Source organism: Cydia pomonella, chromosome 6 (assembly GCF_033807575.1).
Source record: "Cydia pomonella isolate Wapato2018A chromosome 6, ilCydPomo1, whole genome shotgun sequence".
Taxonomy (NCBI): Eukaryota; Metazoa; Arthropoda; class Insecta; order Lepidoptera; family Tortricidae; genus Cydia; species Cydia pomonella.
Genome location: NC_084708.1, coordinates 12,127,456 through 12,142,828, shown reverse-complemented (window position 1 = coordinate 12,142,828; position 15,373 = coordinate 12,127,456). Strand labels below are relative to the sequence as shown.

At 37.6% G+C, this 15,373-nt stretch overlaps 1 protein-coding gene across 1 annotated transcript; it reads right to left on the bottom strand.

Moving 5' to 3' along the window:
- Positions 1-337: 337 nt before the first annotated feature.
- LOC133518975 (proclotting enzyme) lies at positions 338-15,166 on the bottom strand. Its single transcript, XM_061852800.1, has 12 exons — positions 14,880-15,166; positions 10,023-10,096; positions 9,216-9,392; positions 5,600-5,721; positions 4,619-4,764; positions 4,008-4,093; positions 3,468-3,566; positions 3,032-3,195; positions 2,625-2,760; positions 2,194-2,332; positions 1,680-1,825; positions 338-978 (listed from the first exon to the last, which is right to left on the bottom strand). Exons 1-12 carry the CDS (start codon positions 15,013-15,015, stop codon positions 823-825), a joined length of 1,581 nt encoding a protein of 526 aa, XP_061708784.1. The 5' UTR covers positions 15,016-15,166; the 3' UTR covers positions 338-822.
- Between the last annotated feature and the right edge of the window lie 207 nt (positions 15,167-15,373).

The following is a 15,373-nucleotide window of genomic DNA, read 5'->3' as shown; positions in this document are numbered from 1 at the left end:
AAATATGCTTGTAATAAGGGCTGAACGTACTATGCCCAAAAAACTTCATTCGTGCAATGTACGCAACACAAGAAAAATGTGCTGAAAAACATGGTAGACATGTGTTCAATTGGAAGTATTCTCTTGGCTTAGAACAATTATGAATCTTCTATTTTAGAAATATTTTAAGGTAGCAATTCGTTTATATTATTTTATAATTAAGACTGATGTTTGAGCTGTGTAGTTATGCTAATTATTGTTTAATTGTAGAGTGAAGCTTTCAATGCATTATTAGTAATTTGTTATACAAATATAAATATTGTTAAACCTTATTTAATTAGGGTATTTTGAATAAAACTTATGTATTATTAAAATATCTAAAATTATTTATTATCTAAATTACATTACAAAATTGGCACAATTTTCTCAAATTAAATGCGCTAGGGTTGCTTTACCCTAAACCACTAGATAATAATACCATATCAATTTATTAAGAAAGGCAAGATTTTGGTTGTCTTTCTCAAAACAATTGATAAACCCGATAACCAAATGGAAATCTACAAAAGCAAATAAGTAGGCGGTCGAAACGCAAGAACCTAACCTTGTTTTTTAATAGAGTTAAGATTAAAAACTAGAAACTCGTCACAGATGGTGCCACTGAGTGTCAAAAATACATGAAAATTACGTGTCAAATAAGTTTGCCATCAAATACAACTTCGACGATTTTCTGCGCTACAAACTTTTCTCTTTAACCTTCCCCATAATTTATCTAGTCAATAGTGACAAAATGTTATTCTACATTTTACTGCGGCGACCTCTGATGGATTTGAACCCCAACGCTGACTACTTGGAGTTCTTCTGTATCCACGGCAGGAAGGCGGTGACGCGCGTGTAGACGCCGGGGTAGTGGCCCTTGCCGCAGCCGATGCCCCACGACACCACGCCCACCTGCGTCCAGCGCCCGCCCTCGCTCACCATCAGCGGGCCACCGCTGTCACCCTGCATACAAAACAAATTATAGTCACTTTATGATACTCTCTATGCACGATTCTCAACTTCAGTCCCGGGACGTGTCTTATATTCTGGGATAATTTTCATCCTTAGAATAAATTTAAAAGTGGAAAAATTACTGCCTTGGGTGAGATTTGAACTCACGGCATCTGGATCGATACTCCAGCGCTCTGCCATCTGAGCCACCAAGACCTCATCCTTAGGCAGCAAATTTTCCCACCATATGGGTCTAGGGGACCCTAGCGACATCTACCGTAAGAACATTACACTTCTTAATAAATTAATTTAAATTAATTTAGTATGGGTAGCACATCGTTACTGATGAATTTCCAATATGACTTGGAACTCCGGTAGTCTAAGAAGTGTATTGCTAAAAATTACTGCTTGTTAAAAATTAATTTTCATTCTGTTTCTAAGTGAAAAATTTCAAGGGCTTGTCAGCATTGCTTCTGCTACTGCAACGACCTATGCTGGGAAAATGCAATCTACTTAAAATGGTGGTTATTAAAATCTGAATCCATCTTAATAACCTAAACCTTTAACTGTATAGTTTACAAGTAGTTTTCAGAACAAACTTGTTTATTTGTTATTTGGTATCTTAAGTTACGATCAAAATGGTGTCAATGCGTTTGAACGTTGTAGAAAAAAAATGCCATTTTAGACCAGACGTAAAAGTGGCTTATACTTACACTGCAAGAGTCCATACTGGCTTTACCGGCGCAAAGCATGTGGTCGACAATACCTCCTGGAGCAGCGGCGCCGTACTTAAGCCTACATTCCTGGTTGGTCCAAATTGGGATTGAGACCTCTTGAAGAACTGAGGGTTGCGGGCCGGCTATGAAACAAATATTTTAAATTAAAGTCTGCATTTTAGGGCCACATTCGGACATTTTAGGGTCTTTTCTGGAATTAATGTGTAGTCGAAACTGTCCGTCTGTGATAAATTCACAGGACTTGGCTTACGACCTCAGAAAAAAAGAGAGAAGACGTTACACTTACGCCTCCGAACGAACACTAGTGGTAAGTTTCATTTTCATATTTCAGAATTATCTTTATTAGATAACGCAGAACGCCGGCGACGTGGAGTTTTAAGTACATAGAAAAAAATACCACATAATCCATTTTCCTCCTAACCCTGCCACGTTACCTGATTTTCACAATGTGTTCATAAAAATCTATGGTAAGGCAAGTGTTTTAGTTTACCTTCTCGCAAACTGCCCCATCCAATGACCGTTCCAATTTGACCCGAGTACGCGCGGCTGCCCGACGGAAGGCAAACAGGCTTGCTGTTCCTCGTGAACGGCACTGGTTGGTCCAAGGTTAGAATGGCGACGTCGTTGTACTGAAATAAAAAATGTGGTATAAGTTCTAAAGACTCGACTTAATGGTCTACAATAAGAGATCTATTATTTTGACCATCTCTTGAGTATTCATCTGATTAGTGGGCATAGTTGATTATATATATATATTTTCGTCCATTACAGATTTTTTTTTCTCCCTTTTTTGCTGTCCGGCTATTGATACTCAGACAATCAAGCTGTAGGCTTGTTCGGTCTTTAGCAGTTTTGCGATTTTGTCTAAGTTGTATATGTAAATGTTCGAATTGTTTTTTTTTTCCTATTCCGCAGCCTCACCAAAGTGCGCATGTCGAACCCACGGTGCCGCACAACTCGCTTGATCTTCCTCTCGATGTGCTGAGTCTCGGTGTTGGTATGGATGTTGTGGTCGGCTATTCTCGCCGTTAAACGTGCCACGTCCCATGAGGTCATGCTGGAAATAAAAGGTTTTCATTGATATTTTTCGATGAAAGGACACGATGTAGGTATAAGTATCAGAATTCACTTCTTATCTGTCGGGGATAACATCAAATTTAAAGACAGATGAGACATTACTGAGGTACACAGTCAGTTGCCACAGAAAGTTTAACTGCCGTGCAGTCTCCTACGATTTACGGCCTCTCGTGAAATTTGGCGCTGGTTCCATGATATATACTATATACTACGTTCTTCGTACGACTAACAAATATTAGTATGGTACGTACTGGGCCACACAGTGAGCCGCCGATAGCACGTGTCGATCGTCGATCAGCGAGCCTCCACAGAACTGCCGTCCGCCATTGAACAGGGCGACGATCCAGGGCCACTCGTTTAAGTCGGCGCTGTGACCGCCTACAATGCGTTCTTCGTCTAGGAAGGCTTCGTACGTCTGAAAATAAAAAAGAACTTTGCAAAGCCTCTTTAAGGTTTACCCCAACACAATAACAGATTGTTCGTTGCTGTACTACGAGACGAGTTATTGCCTAACCAATAATTATAACTGCTGACGTTTAGCAATAAAGAACGTTCATCGTCCTCAAATGGTCAACATAACATTTATTAGGTATCAAGTACCAATATCCGGGTCGGTAAATATATTCTATTTAACATTATGAAAACAGAAAGGTAACGGAAAATTTGTATGTTTGGATGTATCCTTACCCGGTATCCGTTCTTAATGCCACAAGTGCCGTCGGCAGCGGGCGCAGTTGTAGGATTCGTAGGTCTGGTGGGCTGCGTGGGGAACGCCGGAGGCCAGGACTGTGGGCAATCTCAATTTGTAATACCGTTATTTAATAATCATTGCGTCATATTAGCCAAAAGAACTGATGGACAGAAATTCTACCCAAAATTACATACGTTGGGCCACTTAATAACATTTTTGGCCCTGAGGCCCACACTGTGGGCAATCTCAATGTGTAATACCGTTATTTAATAATAATAATCATTGCGTCATATTAGCCAAAAGAACTCATGGACAGAATTTCTACCCAAAATTAGATACGTTTGGCCACTTAATAACATTTTTGGCCCTGAGGCCCACGCACATTTTTTTATTATTATAGTTTGTTGCACTACCCCAGCTAGAGTGAAGAACAGAAACCAAAATGAAAACGTCTCAAGAATTACGAATTTAAATTGAGTGATGCTGGTTAAATAGAAGAAAAGTACTGCGTATCCGCAACTTATAATGGTTGTTACCTGTTTAGTCGTCGATGGGGTAGAAGAAGGCGGTCTCGTGCCCCACGTAGTTTGTGTTGGGGGTCGGGTGGTTCCTCCTCCAGCCACTTTAAAAAGAAAAATCTTTTAAAATTTACGCCTTAACGACTTAACATAGTCACGGGAACAACGATTAAAAGGATCATCCATCATCTGCCTCGTGTTGTCCCGGCATTTTGCCATTTCTCATGGGAGCCTGGGGTCCGATTGGCAACTAATCCCAAGAAGTGGCGTAGGCACTAGTTTTTACCAACGCGACTGCTATCTGACTGCGGGTACTGCAACTGTCATCGATTAAAAAGATGTCCCTCAAAAAACATAAAACTTCTAGTTACTAAATGAAACACCACTGGATTGTCGAGATTACTTACTGTACTTATATGTATGTGAACAACGAACGCCGCAGAACGATGAACCAGATTACTGTCGTCTCACATTTTTTTCGGATAAAAACACGGTTCTGAAGAGTACAGTGAGCTGTGATTAATTACTCTTCTATCACCAGGTACCAGGTACCTACTATTTATATGTGGGCAGGACGCATATAGCCAGAAATCTTATTCGCTAATACTTCTCAAAAGCAAGACATTTACCTAGTGAAGGAGGGTGGGTAGGCGCGGTGTGGTCTGGCGGGTGCGTGGGCAGCGGTGGGATGGTCGGCGGCCACTGCGCGGGGATCTGACGCATGTTGGCTTCGAACTGCCATTGTGGCGAGAAGGCTGCTAGGCGGCCGGGGAACCTTCAAATGTATGTTACATTTGTTATTTTATATATGCTTGTACTATGGGTTGTGTTTCATAGCATTGTTTATGCGATGACCATAACTCCTTTCTACCACCTCACCGCAAGCCGTAGGGTGATCAAGCTTCACACAATGGTATTTAAATGGCAACGACCGGCAAGTTATGATTTCAGATGACTACCCTCCCGCGAATTCTGCTGAAATATTTCCGAGCCAATGCAGAAGAGGATATATATACACCGTGTTTTTATTGAATTCCATTAACTCCGGGGTATGAGTAAGTACCTTTTTGGAAACTAAATGACATGTTAATTTAATGTAAAATAATGTTTTTTTATTTATTTATAAAAGTTATTAAATGTTGCATATAGCGTTGTTGTAACACGGGTATTACATCTAATTCAACCAAATAATTGAAAACTGTGACATATCTATGTCATTTCAAACATCAATCGTCCGAGATAATACTTACAATTAGTAGCAAATGTATTAAACTCGTACTAAACACTAATCAATATATAATTAGGCCCTAAGGCAAGTGTATACGCTCGTAAGGGCCTTATAACATAAAAATAAATTATTGATTATCTCAGAAATGGAGTTAATTAGTTATAGTTATAAATAGTTACTAAAATTATGAATTGAATATGTATTTTAGCTTTGTAAGCCCGCACGGGTCGATTTCTTTGCCGAATCCTGTGTATTCTGACTGGTAGATAGTATAAGTTATGAGCTTATGAGTAGAGCCCTAATACTTATGTAATGTTGCTTATTAGATAATCTTAACAGTTAAGCCAGCAGAAGCTTAATGCTCTATAATAGCGGTACTTACGCTTGATAAGCTAGTGGCGGTCCCTGCGCTGGCACAACCTGGGGCAGCATGCCCAGTCGCTGGACATCAGGTTCTTGCTGCGGCGGCGTGCCCACCGGCTCCGTGCAACACACGCCGAACACCTGTGGGAACAAACAAATTGGAAGCTCTGTATGATTCTTGGAATTTTGACGCAATATGGACGCTCGCCATATACAGGTACAAGTGGTTAAAGAAATTTCATTATTAAGTACCTAAGTAAAGTATTATTTCATTCTTAAAAAGATAAATAATCCGATGATGTAATCAAAATACTTATATTTTTAATTAAAGCGTTATAGTTACTATACGAGTACAAGTATTTATAATTAAGAAGCGCTTATTCGGCGAGCATTATCATGACATTAATCTTCGTAAGTTTTGCTTACCAACATTTATTCGAGAAACTAGTAGTTACATGCGATTAAATGTTATTGATTGTTACTTTATACCATACCTACTGAGAAAAAGAAAACCGGATCGAAGATATTATCAGGATTTCCATACAATAGTGAGCCTATTAATTTACATTATTTATAGAAGGATTATCATACCAAGCGAAACTTTTTTAGTCTTACTCAAATTACAACCACTGCCGTCGAAATAAATATGTAAGTACTTGCAAAATACGAGTATATTCGAAAGATTTTATCCAAGATATATTAAGGTCGGCGCCACATATGTATTCATAATTGATTACCTACTTATCCATTCTTTACGTATTATCCCTTTAGGTCAACAGTATTTTAACGAGAACATAATTACACTAGAAATGTCCCTTTACATTACGATTACGGCCGTTCCAGGCCAGCCATTATTGCCTTACCACTTTATAGACTTTGTTGTTCAGTACGCGTTCCATAAACCTTCCATGTTTCATTACTTACACGACTAAACGTACAAGTGACGGCGGCCGGCAAAACGTCCCACTTGGTCGCTTGCCATATGGACGAAATTTGCTGGTATCTTTATACAAATAACCTGACAAGGTGTCCTTATGGCAAGCGACAAAGTGGGATGCTTTGCCGGCCGCAGTCGCAATTTATTATTAGGCAGTGGCCATTTCTGTACCCCTAGGTATATTAATACATATTACAGTACATTATGATACATATTAAATATTAGACGTCTAGATGTTTTATTTTTATATCCTATAGTATAATTAACTTTATATTTTGGACCGGATAAGCCAGTACTTAGCTGTGTAAAATTATAACATTATTTATTATAATGTAAGAGGGGGCTAACGCTACACTGTAATTTTTATATTAAATTTATACACGTTTTAATCAAGAAATTTACACGTAATCAAGACATATATTTCCAACCAAAACCCTGAAAAAGTTTAAAGTTAGCTCGATAGAAAAAATCACAAAAACATGTCAAAAATGCATCAGTGGGTAGAAGTGTACCTAATTATAGTATACAATATTTACATGTAGCCGAGGAACCTTAAGATCAAAATTTTAGCAGAAGTGTATTTTCAGAGTAATTGAGATAAGTAAAATAGTCAAATCAAAACCGCGGTGCGCCATATCTTTAGTTCCCTTCTAATTTCTCGACGCCCCCTCTTTAACAATTATTTAATGATACTAACATATAATTATGTCCAATAGATCCTCTTGTTTGCAACTTAAGCAAATCCAAAAATCGAACCAGACTTGGCCTATCGAACATTAAACGATACTTTAGGTATCTAATCTAAACGGGTCCATATTGGCTCACATAAAATTAGTTGTCATATTATTGTTCATAATAACGATTTGTGATCAGAATGATCATTTGTCATAATTTTTTTGCTTATAATTATTAATATCCATTTATTTTTACTACTAACAACATTACTCATAACGGTATGTTGGCCGAAAATCGTTTTTAATATTATCATTTCCAACTCTTCATCATGACTCATAACGATGTTTTATATAAACTAAATAATCATAAACTTACTTTGTATAACTACTTATATGCATAAATTATTTTCCACTGTGATCGAGAAGTGTGAATCTTTAAGTATGTGTTTATCGCCAAAATACATATTAATGGATTTATCGATGGTTTTGATAAGCAATGTAATGTTATTATTTTATAACCCCAGTAACCCCAAAACGAGGACTAGCATATCGCCCTCCTTTCTGGCAGGATTTCGGTTCTGTGAGGGTCGCAGTTCTAACCTAACCCACCTTTCTGGCAGGATTTCAGTTCTGCGAGGGTCGCAGTTCTAACCTAACCTAAACCGCCTTTCTGGCAGGATTTCGGTTCTGCGAGGGTCGCAATTCTAACCTAACCTTTGTGACAGGATTTTCCAATCATTTTTGTTTAAAATTAAAAATGATCATTAGTATGTAAAATTTTATGAAAAACATTTTTGGAGATTCAATAATCGAATTTCCAATTTTATTACTGGAGTGTGGGGTACGACAAGGAGGTTTAACATCTCCCTTGCTATTTAATGTATATGTTAACGCTCTGATTGGAGAGCTAAGCGGTGCCCATGTCGGTTGCTCTATTGATGGCGTGTTCATAAACATTATAAGCTACGCAGACGATATGGTGCTGCTTGCGCCTTCGATCAGTGCGTTAAGGAAATTAATTGGCATATGTGAGAGTTATGCTAAAGCTCATGGGCTGAAGTATAACCCCTCCAAGAGCGAGCTAATGATTTTTAAAGCGGGTAGAAAAATTCCTGAGGATGTTCCTTCTGTCAAGCTAGATGATAAAGAAATCAAAAGAGTGTACCATTTTAAGTATCTCGGTCATATTGTCACCGATGACCTAAGAAATGACATGGACATGGAGAGAGAACGGAGAGCGTTGGCGGTTCGTGGGAATATGCTTGCACGCAGGTTCGCTCGCTGTACAGACAAGGTTAAAATAACGCTTTTTAAAGCTTACAGTCAGACATTCTACACGAGCAGCCTGTGGATTAGGTACACCCAGCGTTCCGCAAACGCTCTCAGAGTTCAGTATAATAATGCTTTCAGAATGCTGATGGGGCTGTCACGGTTCTGTAGCGCCTCGACGATGTTTGCAGAGGCGCGCACAGACGGGTACCATGCCATCTTGCGTAAGCGCTCAGCATCTTTAATGCAACGAGCGAGAAGCAGTCCCAACAGCTTTCTGAAAGTATTAGCCGATAGATGCGACTGTCGAATATGGAGGCATCTGGTAGTTGTGACTGGGCGACCTGTACGTTGTTTTGTTACTTTTTAGTTTAGTTTAGTTGTAATTAGTAAATACTAACACTAGTTATTAGGTACGTAGCTTAGATAAACTAACAAAATCTATGGATTGTAAAGATCTGAAATAAATGATAATTTAATTTAATTTAATTACTGTAAATCGATATGTCGAACAATAATATATGCATCAATTTTAGCAATAGAGATATTTATGAAGAATGACATTATGAATATAATAAATTCGAAGTTGCAATCATTATTGTTTAAAATAAATACGTGTAATGATCATTAGAATGTAAAATTTTATTAGAAACATTTTCGGAGTTTCAATAATCGAATTTGCAATTTTATATGAACTTTGGCGCACCCAATCTAAACAGTTTAGAAAAACGTGTATTTCTAATTTCCAGACTGACCTCCATGTTGTCAGCGCTGATGTAACTGCAGGTATCGTAGTGGCCCATGACCCAGCCGTTGGAGCCCGATAGGTCCGCCACCTTCAGCAGCGGGTAGCAGTCGTGGAAGCTCTTGCACGTGCCCTGTTTGCCGAGCGTCGTCTCGCAGTCCAGCCCGAACGCTCCTTCGGGTTGCACCTTAATGTTATCAGGAATATCAAGTTAGTGAATTAAATGCTGTTGTTTATGATCCTAGGTGCGTACAAAATATTGCGAGATTTGGTATGTAGAGATTAGAAGCACATACATCTCTGGGTGTCAGATTTGATACCATTTATAGGTGTGTTAATTTTAGATGCGTCTCTGTTAGTTACATCTGCAGTCTCAAATAATTAAAGTAGCTAGACTATACAATACAAATAGGTGCCTACATGAACTTAACTATATAAAGTACTCATGTTACATTTTAAATCAACTGTTATTGTTTTTGAATTATCTCTAATTACTAAAAAGGAAAAAATAACATTAAAGAACTAGATCACGATGCCCATTCAAATTCGTCGCAGTGCGGTCAATGCTTTTGACAAAAAGTTCGGCTAAAACAGGGATCAAAACAACCACAAGGTTAAAATGACGAATTTTATTGATGGCTATCAATTATTTAATTTAAACGGCCATTTATTTTAATAACCGAATGGGTGCATCCGGTGTTATGTATTTTGAGCTGAATAATAAATGTTTTTTGGCAATTTTCGTACCAAAAAGTACCAAATGTTCAAAAAATAAAATAAATTACTGCGTATCAGAGGAAACTTAAATGTACCTTACCTGTCTCAGCAAAATAAGTTGTTTTCCACTGCGAGTGTTGTTTGAGAGGTCGCGTTTTACCCGACTCGCGGGTGCTGAAAATAAACTTCCCATGATAAGAAAAAGACTTAGAAAAAATAGTTTACGGATATTTAATTCGTGGCAAATACACCTGCTCGTGCAATCCGTCTAAAATATGATGTACTTTGCATTTACGGTTATTTTGTAATTTCGAATCGAAGGGTAGAAAAAAACACATTTTTATTTTTTCCAATATTTTTATTTCCTCCTATGGAAACTCCAAATAGGGAACCATATATAATTGAGAAATTCTGCTACTATAAAATCATCATGAAATTGTTTTTTCCTACTCCTCTACTGTTATCTGTCATTTATGCATTCATTAACACGAATATAAGAACATACATAAAAGATTTCAAGAAAAGTCTATATTGTCTATTCCTCATAAAAGCTCTTGTGCTTTTATAAGCTATAACGTTACTGCGATTAATGGCTACCAACCTAACAAAACCAAAACGAATACAGTTTTAAACTAAGTGCATTGCTGCCAACTTACAAAATATTCATTTGGTTGCATAGTAAAAATAATTACTTCATAAGTCAGAAACACGCATGTGACACCCGTAATATAGCAACACCCATAGACTACGAAGACCGCTTAGCGTTGCTTGTTAGTCTCCGTAGGCTACGGTGGCCAAAATTGAGAAAAAACTGTCCAAAAAATTAATTTAGGAAGTAGCAAGTACCAGGGCCTCATGAGTTACGAGGAGGTGTCGCCGACCGGCCGGCCGCGGCCCGGGGCGGGCCGGGCGCGTCACAAGGTATGCTCGCGCGTCTTGGCTATATACTTTTGCTGTAATTTGTTTACCTAAATTAAGATTTATTTTTGTTGACTCGTAGGAAAAATATTGTATGCAACGTTGTATAAGTAGGTCAAAAAATTCTCGTGGCGTATTACTTTACAATGTTCGCCTACGCCTTCGGCTCCGGCTCACATTGTAACTCACGCCACTAGCCTTTTTTGACCCTTCTTATACAACTGTTGCATAAAATACTATAATGGGGCATATTTTCGAAGTTACTTTTAGGTTACTTATAGTTCGGTGCAAAAGTGTACCATTAAAAACAGCCATAAAAAGTGTCTGTTAGTTCAATGTTAAAGACTACTGTTATAATGCCATAACTAGAAAACTATGGTCACGATTTATACAGTTGATACCTCATTTTAGAGAGGCTAAATTTCTTAATTATGTATGGTTCCCTATTTGGAGTTTTCATAGGAGGAACTAGAAATATTGGAAAAAATAAAATTGTTTTTTTTTTTCTCCTTTTCTATTCGAAATTACACAACAACCGTAAATGCCAAGTACATCATATGTTAGGCCGATTTTTAGAAAATTTCAAGGAGTACTGTTATGACCTCCCTTGATCGACATCAACTTCTCCACATTCTACTAATATTCTACTATTGGGACAGTTTTGCTCCTAAGGGTATGTATGATGGAGGAGACAAATAAAACGGCTAAGCTAAGTGCCGTTATGAGGGAAGTATACCACGTGATCGCCCACACAAATAGAGAAAACGTTTTTCCACTTCTACATATTTTCCATGATTTTTCAGTATGTTATTTACACAATAAAAACCTAGGTTTATAGGTTTTTCTTTTTTTCTCAATTAGCAAAACTAAATTTTATTTTATTTTTCTTTGCGAAACCTATAAACCTAGAATATATTATGCTGAAGCGATCGACATCAAAATCAAAGTGATTTGTTAAAATTTAGTTAGTGGAAAACGTTTCCTCGTGAAATGGAATTTCATGCGAAAAATACCGTTATTTCGCTAGGATCGCAAAGCTATTCTTCCCTCTTAAATCAATGTACTTCACCTTTTTAATCTAATGAATGCAAGTAAAAAACTAGTTTTTTAAACACGAAAGTAGTTACACAACTAAGTACCGACTACTGTGTATTTATATTTAATACCTTTAAAAACAAACATTATTTAGGCAATTAGTGAGCTGAGCTCAACGTTATTTTATTATGTATGTATGTACTTAAAACATAGTACATTCGGTGGTAGTGGTAGTTTATTCTATAGAGTAAAGGGCCGTTTCATTCGTCCCGTAGTGTGTGTTCCGTCGAAAAATTCGCAAATAGTAGCCTGGTACCGAGTTAAAATTTAAATTAAAGTTCAAAATAAAGCTGGTGACTAGGGCCAGTCGCGCCCTTTTTACAGACAAGCGGATAAGTTTTATACTTGTTTGAAATTTCTATTGGGAACATTTTCAATTGTACTTAGTGTTTTATCCTTCATAAATTGATATTTTAGAATTAAATTACCGAATTAAAAAATACTTCGGTTCGTTTTAACTCGGGCATTTTATTGTCCGAATCGTTAGCGAAGGTCTTAACGCGAGGTCTACAATCTACACCTCGCAGAGCCACTAGTTAGTAGTTTTAGTTCTGTTCGTAGTGTTTCTGGCGCTTTGCGTGTCCGCATCACAACGTTAGAATGAAATTAGTGAGTTATATTATATACCGTAAACTTTTAACTTTATATTAAATCGATAACAAAGTGACCAAAAATCGTTTTCTGATGCAACAACCTTTTTGATGTTTATCCGCTGTCGGAAGGACCCGTTCGAACCTTAAATTAAAGATTTTCGAAAGGGGTGTGGGCGGTGATCGTAATCTGCAAGTTATTTCGTATCGCCTAACGGTTTGCTTTTATTGAAATATTTACGTACCAACGTTGGAGTCATGCCATTCAAACTGCGCCCACATTATGTGTGTAGCATGTTTAATACGGTTTCTACAACGTGGTTGTGGTTACACTCTTTGGCTAAGGATTTACCGCCACGTGATGTCCTATACGATAGAAATTTTAGAAACCATTGTTTGTGGTTATTTGTCACCTAAAAAAAAATTGTGGTATCTAGACAATCAACTCGGTGGTCTATCTTAAATGTCACTACATATGGCCTTGAGCATGTTTTTAAATTACGATCACGTTACACTGGGTGCACGCAACATGCGGCTTAAGTTCTAGGTAATTAAACCTTATTTCCTATGACTCTTCGACGAGAATAAAGTAGCCCTAAAGGCCAACTCAAAAAAATCTTGTTACTCTAAAATGTGATTTAAAGTCATGCAGCTAGAAACTATTTTAACGTCCCGCGTTCTTGCGTGTATCCCTAGAACCGGCTGATCCGAACGGTCAGCGGACACCTTGAACTTGATTAAATTGGAGCATCGGAACTTATTTTCTTTCCCGTATTCAGGGTTCCTTAAACAGTTAACCAACAAAAAGTAGACTGATGACAAGGCATTAAATTGTAATTATTTTCATATGAATGACAATTGGGCGTCAGATACCACCCACTACGCTTATTATCATTCAAAATCGCAGTAACGCGTAAAGTAGTAGTACAGTATAGTCGTTTGCTTGCTTGCTTCTCTTGCTTGTCATAAAAAATAATTAAAACTTCGAGAATTTGTCAATAATTGTCTCAAAATGTCACAATATTGTCAAGGAACTCGCTTTACGCTGGTTAATTAAAACAAATGGTTGTATGCATTAAATCCAACATTGTTTTCATGTCGCTGGTTTTCATCTAGCTTTTATTTGTCAACTAACCGGTTGACATTGAAATAGGCAAGAGATAAATAGGTACAATTGTTCTTAGGTTTCCGGGTTCAGCGGCCTAATGCAACGAAATGTCAGGAGCATTAAGTGCTCGGATCTGTCAGATCTAATTAATCAACTTGGGGTGAGGCAAAAAGTCGGAGCTTCTCAGAATCGATGGTGAGGAGTCGTCGATTGATGTGGGCGGTGAAAATTTGCATTGAATCGATCTTTAGACATCATCCAAATAATGGCGTGGACATGCCCATAGGTTGATGACCAGGGCCTCATATAACAAGGTACGAATTATATATTATGTACTGAAATATAACTCTAATGTGTAAATGTCAAATCTCTTGACAATGATGTTTTTTTTTGTACTAATTATATTATTAGGTACCTTTGTTAAAAAACCGGTCCACTGAACTTGTAGGTACCGAGAAACTGTTACTCAATTTTGGTGGTTTGAATATGTTAGTAATGCATTTAATAGATTAGTTCACACGTGTCGGGTTCTATTCAATAATTAACATAACTTAAAATACAATTACGTATTGTAGCATGTATTTTAGTTATTATTTATAGATCCTATAAGCTGCTTTAGAACGTATATGCGCCTGGGTTCCCTTAGCTCTGCTTTTTGAAGGGCTATTGTGAAGGGTATTACTTGGGCTCTTATTCAGATAAGTATATATAATAATGTTACCCTATTTTTCATAAAATATATTCCGCTGAATTGAATTTTCTTACATGTCAGATGTTATCATCAGTATTAGTCAGTTTAATTTAGTTTAGTTTTCGCCGCGACCGGACATCTCAGTTGCAAATTTTAACTTTCTCTAGCCTCAAAACCTCATACCCGCGCGTCTTGCATTGTTTGGAGTCCGCGCCATACAACGCTTTACTAACCATGTCCTTTCTTCACGCGTATAACGTAAACAAACAGTAACTACTGTTAACCTTTAATGGAAATGATCAGAATGGAAATTAATTGCCTTAAATTTGTTATAACCAGCATCAAATAGATAGTCGCAGCGAAAGTGACCAAATATATCACAACACGGCCTTATTATTAAAATGCCACTTTGGTTATCACAATTTATTTAATATTGACTGTATTCCGTTAATAATGATTGTGAAATAGTGATCGTTGCATATGATGTACTGCAATTAATTTTGTACCCAAGACTAAATATGTTACAAACATAAATATAATTTAAAATTCGCTTACCATTTAAAACTACCGCATCGTCAGTATAATACGCGCCGTCCTTTTCAGAAAATCCGTAAAAACCATCCGAGACACTCTCGCATATCAAGCCTAGTAAGGCGAAGCAGAGGGCCGCTAATCTGTTCCTTAGCAGCATCTTGACACAAATTCTACCCTGGAACCATGCACTGAAGAATTGTTCAGTAAATGTATCGATTTGGGACGCGCGCGAAGACCGTACGGCCCACGAGGTGGCTCTTTGCAAAATGCTTGGGCCCGTTGCCTCCGCGCCTTTATAATATTTTTGCACGGACGCTCCACATATAAAAAGTTGAAAAGATAACAGAGCTTTTCCTCCTTTTGTAAAGCCTGACATTTGCGGCGCGGACAATGATACCGAAGCTTTGTAAGTTATGACAACCATTAGGTTCGGTGCACTTAAGATGGATTACGCCTTTCAGGGTATGATGATTTGTGATATCGCACTGACGTGGGAGATCCGTTACACTTAAATT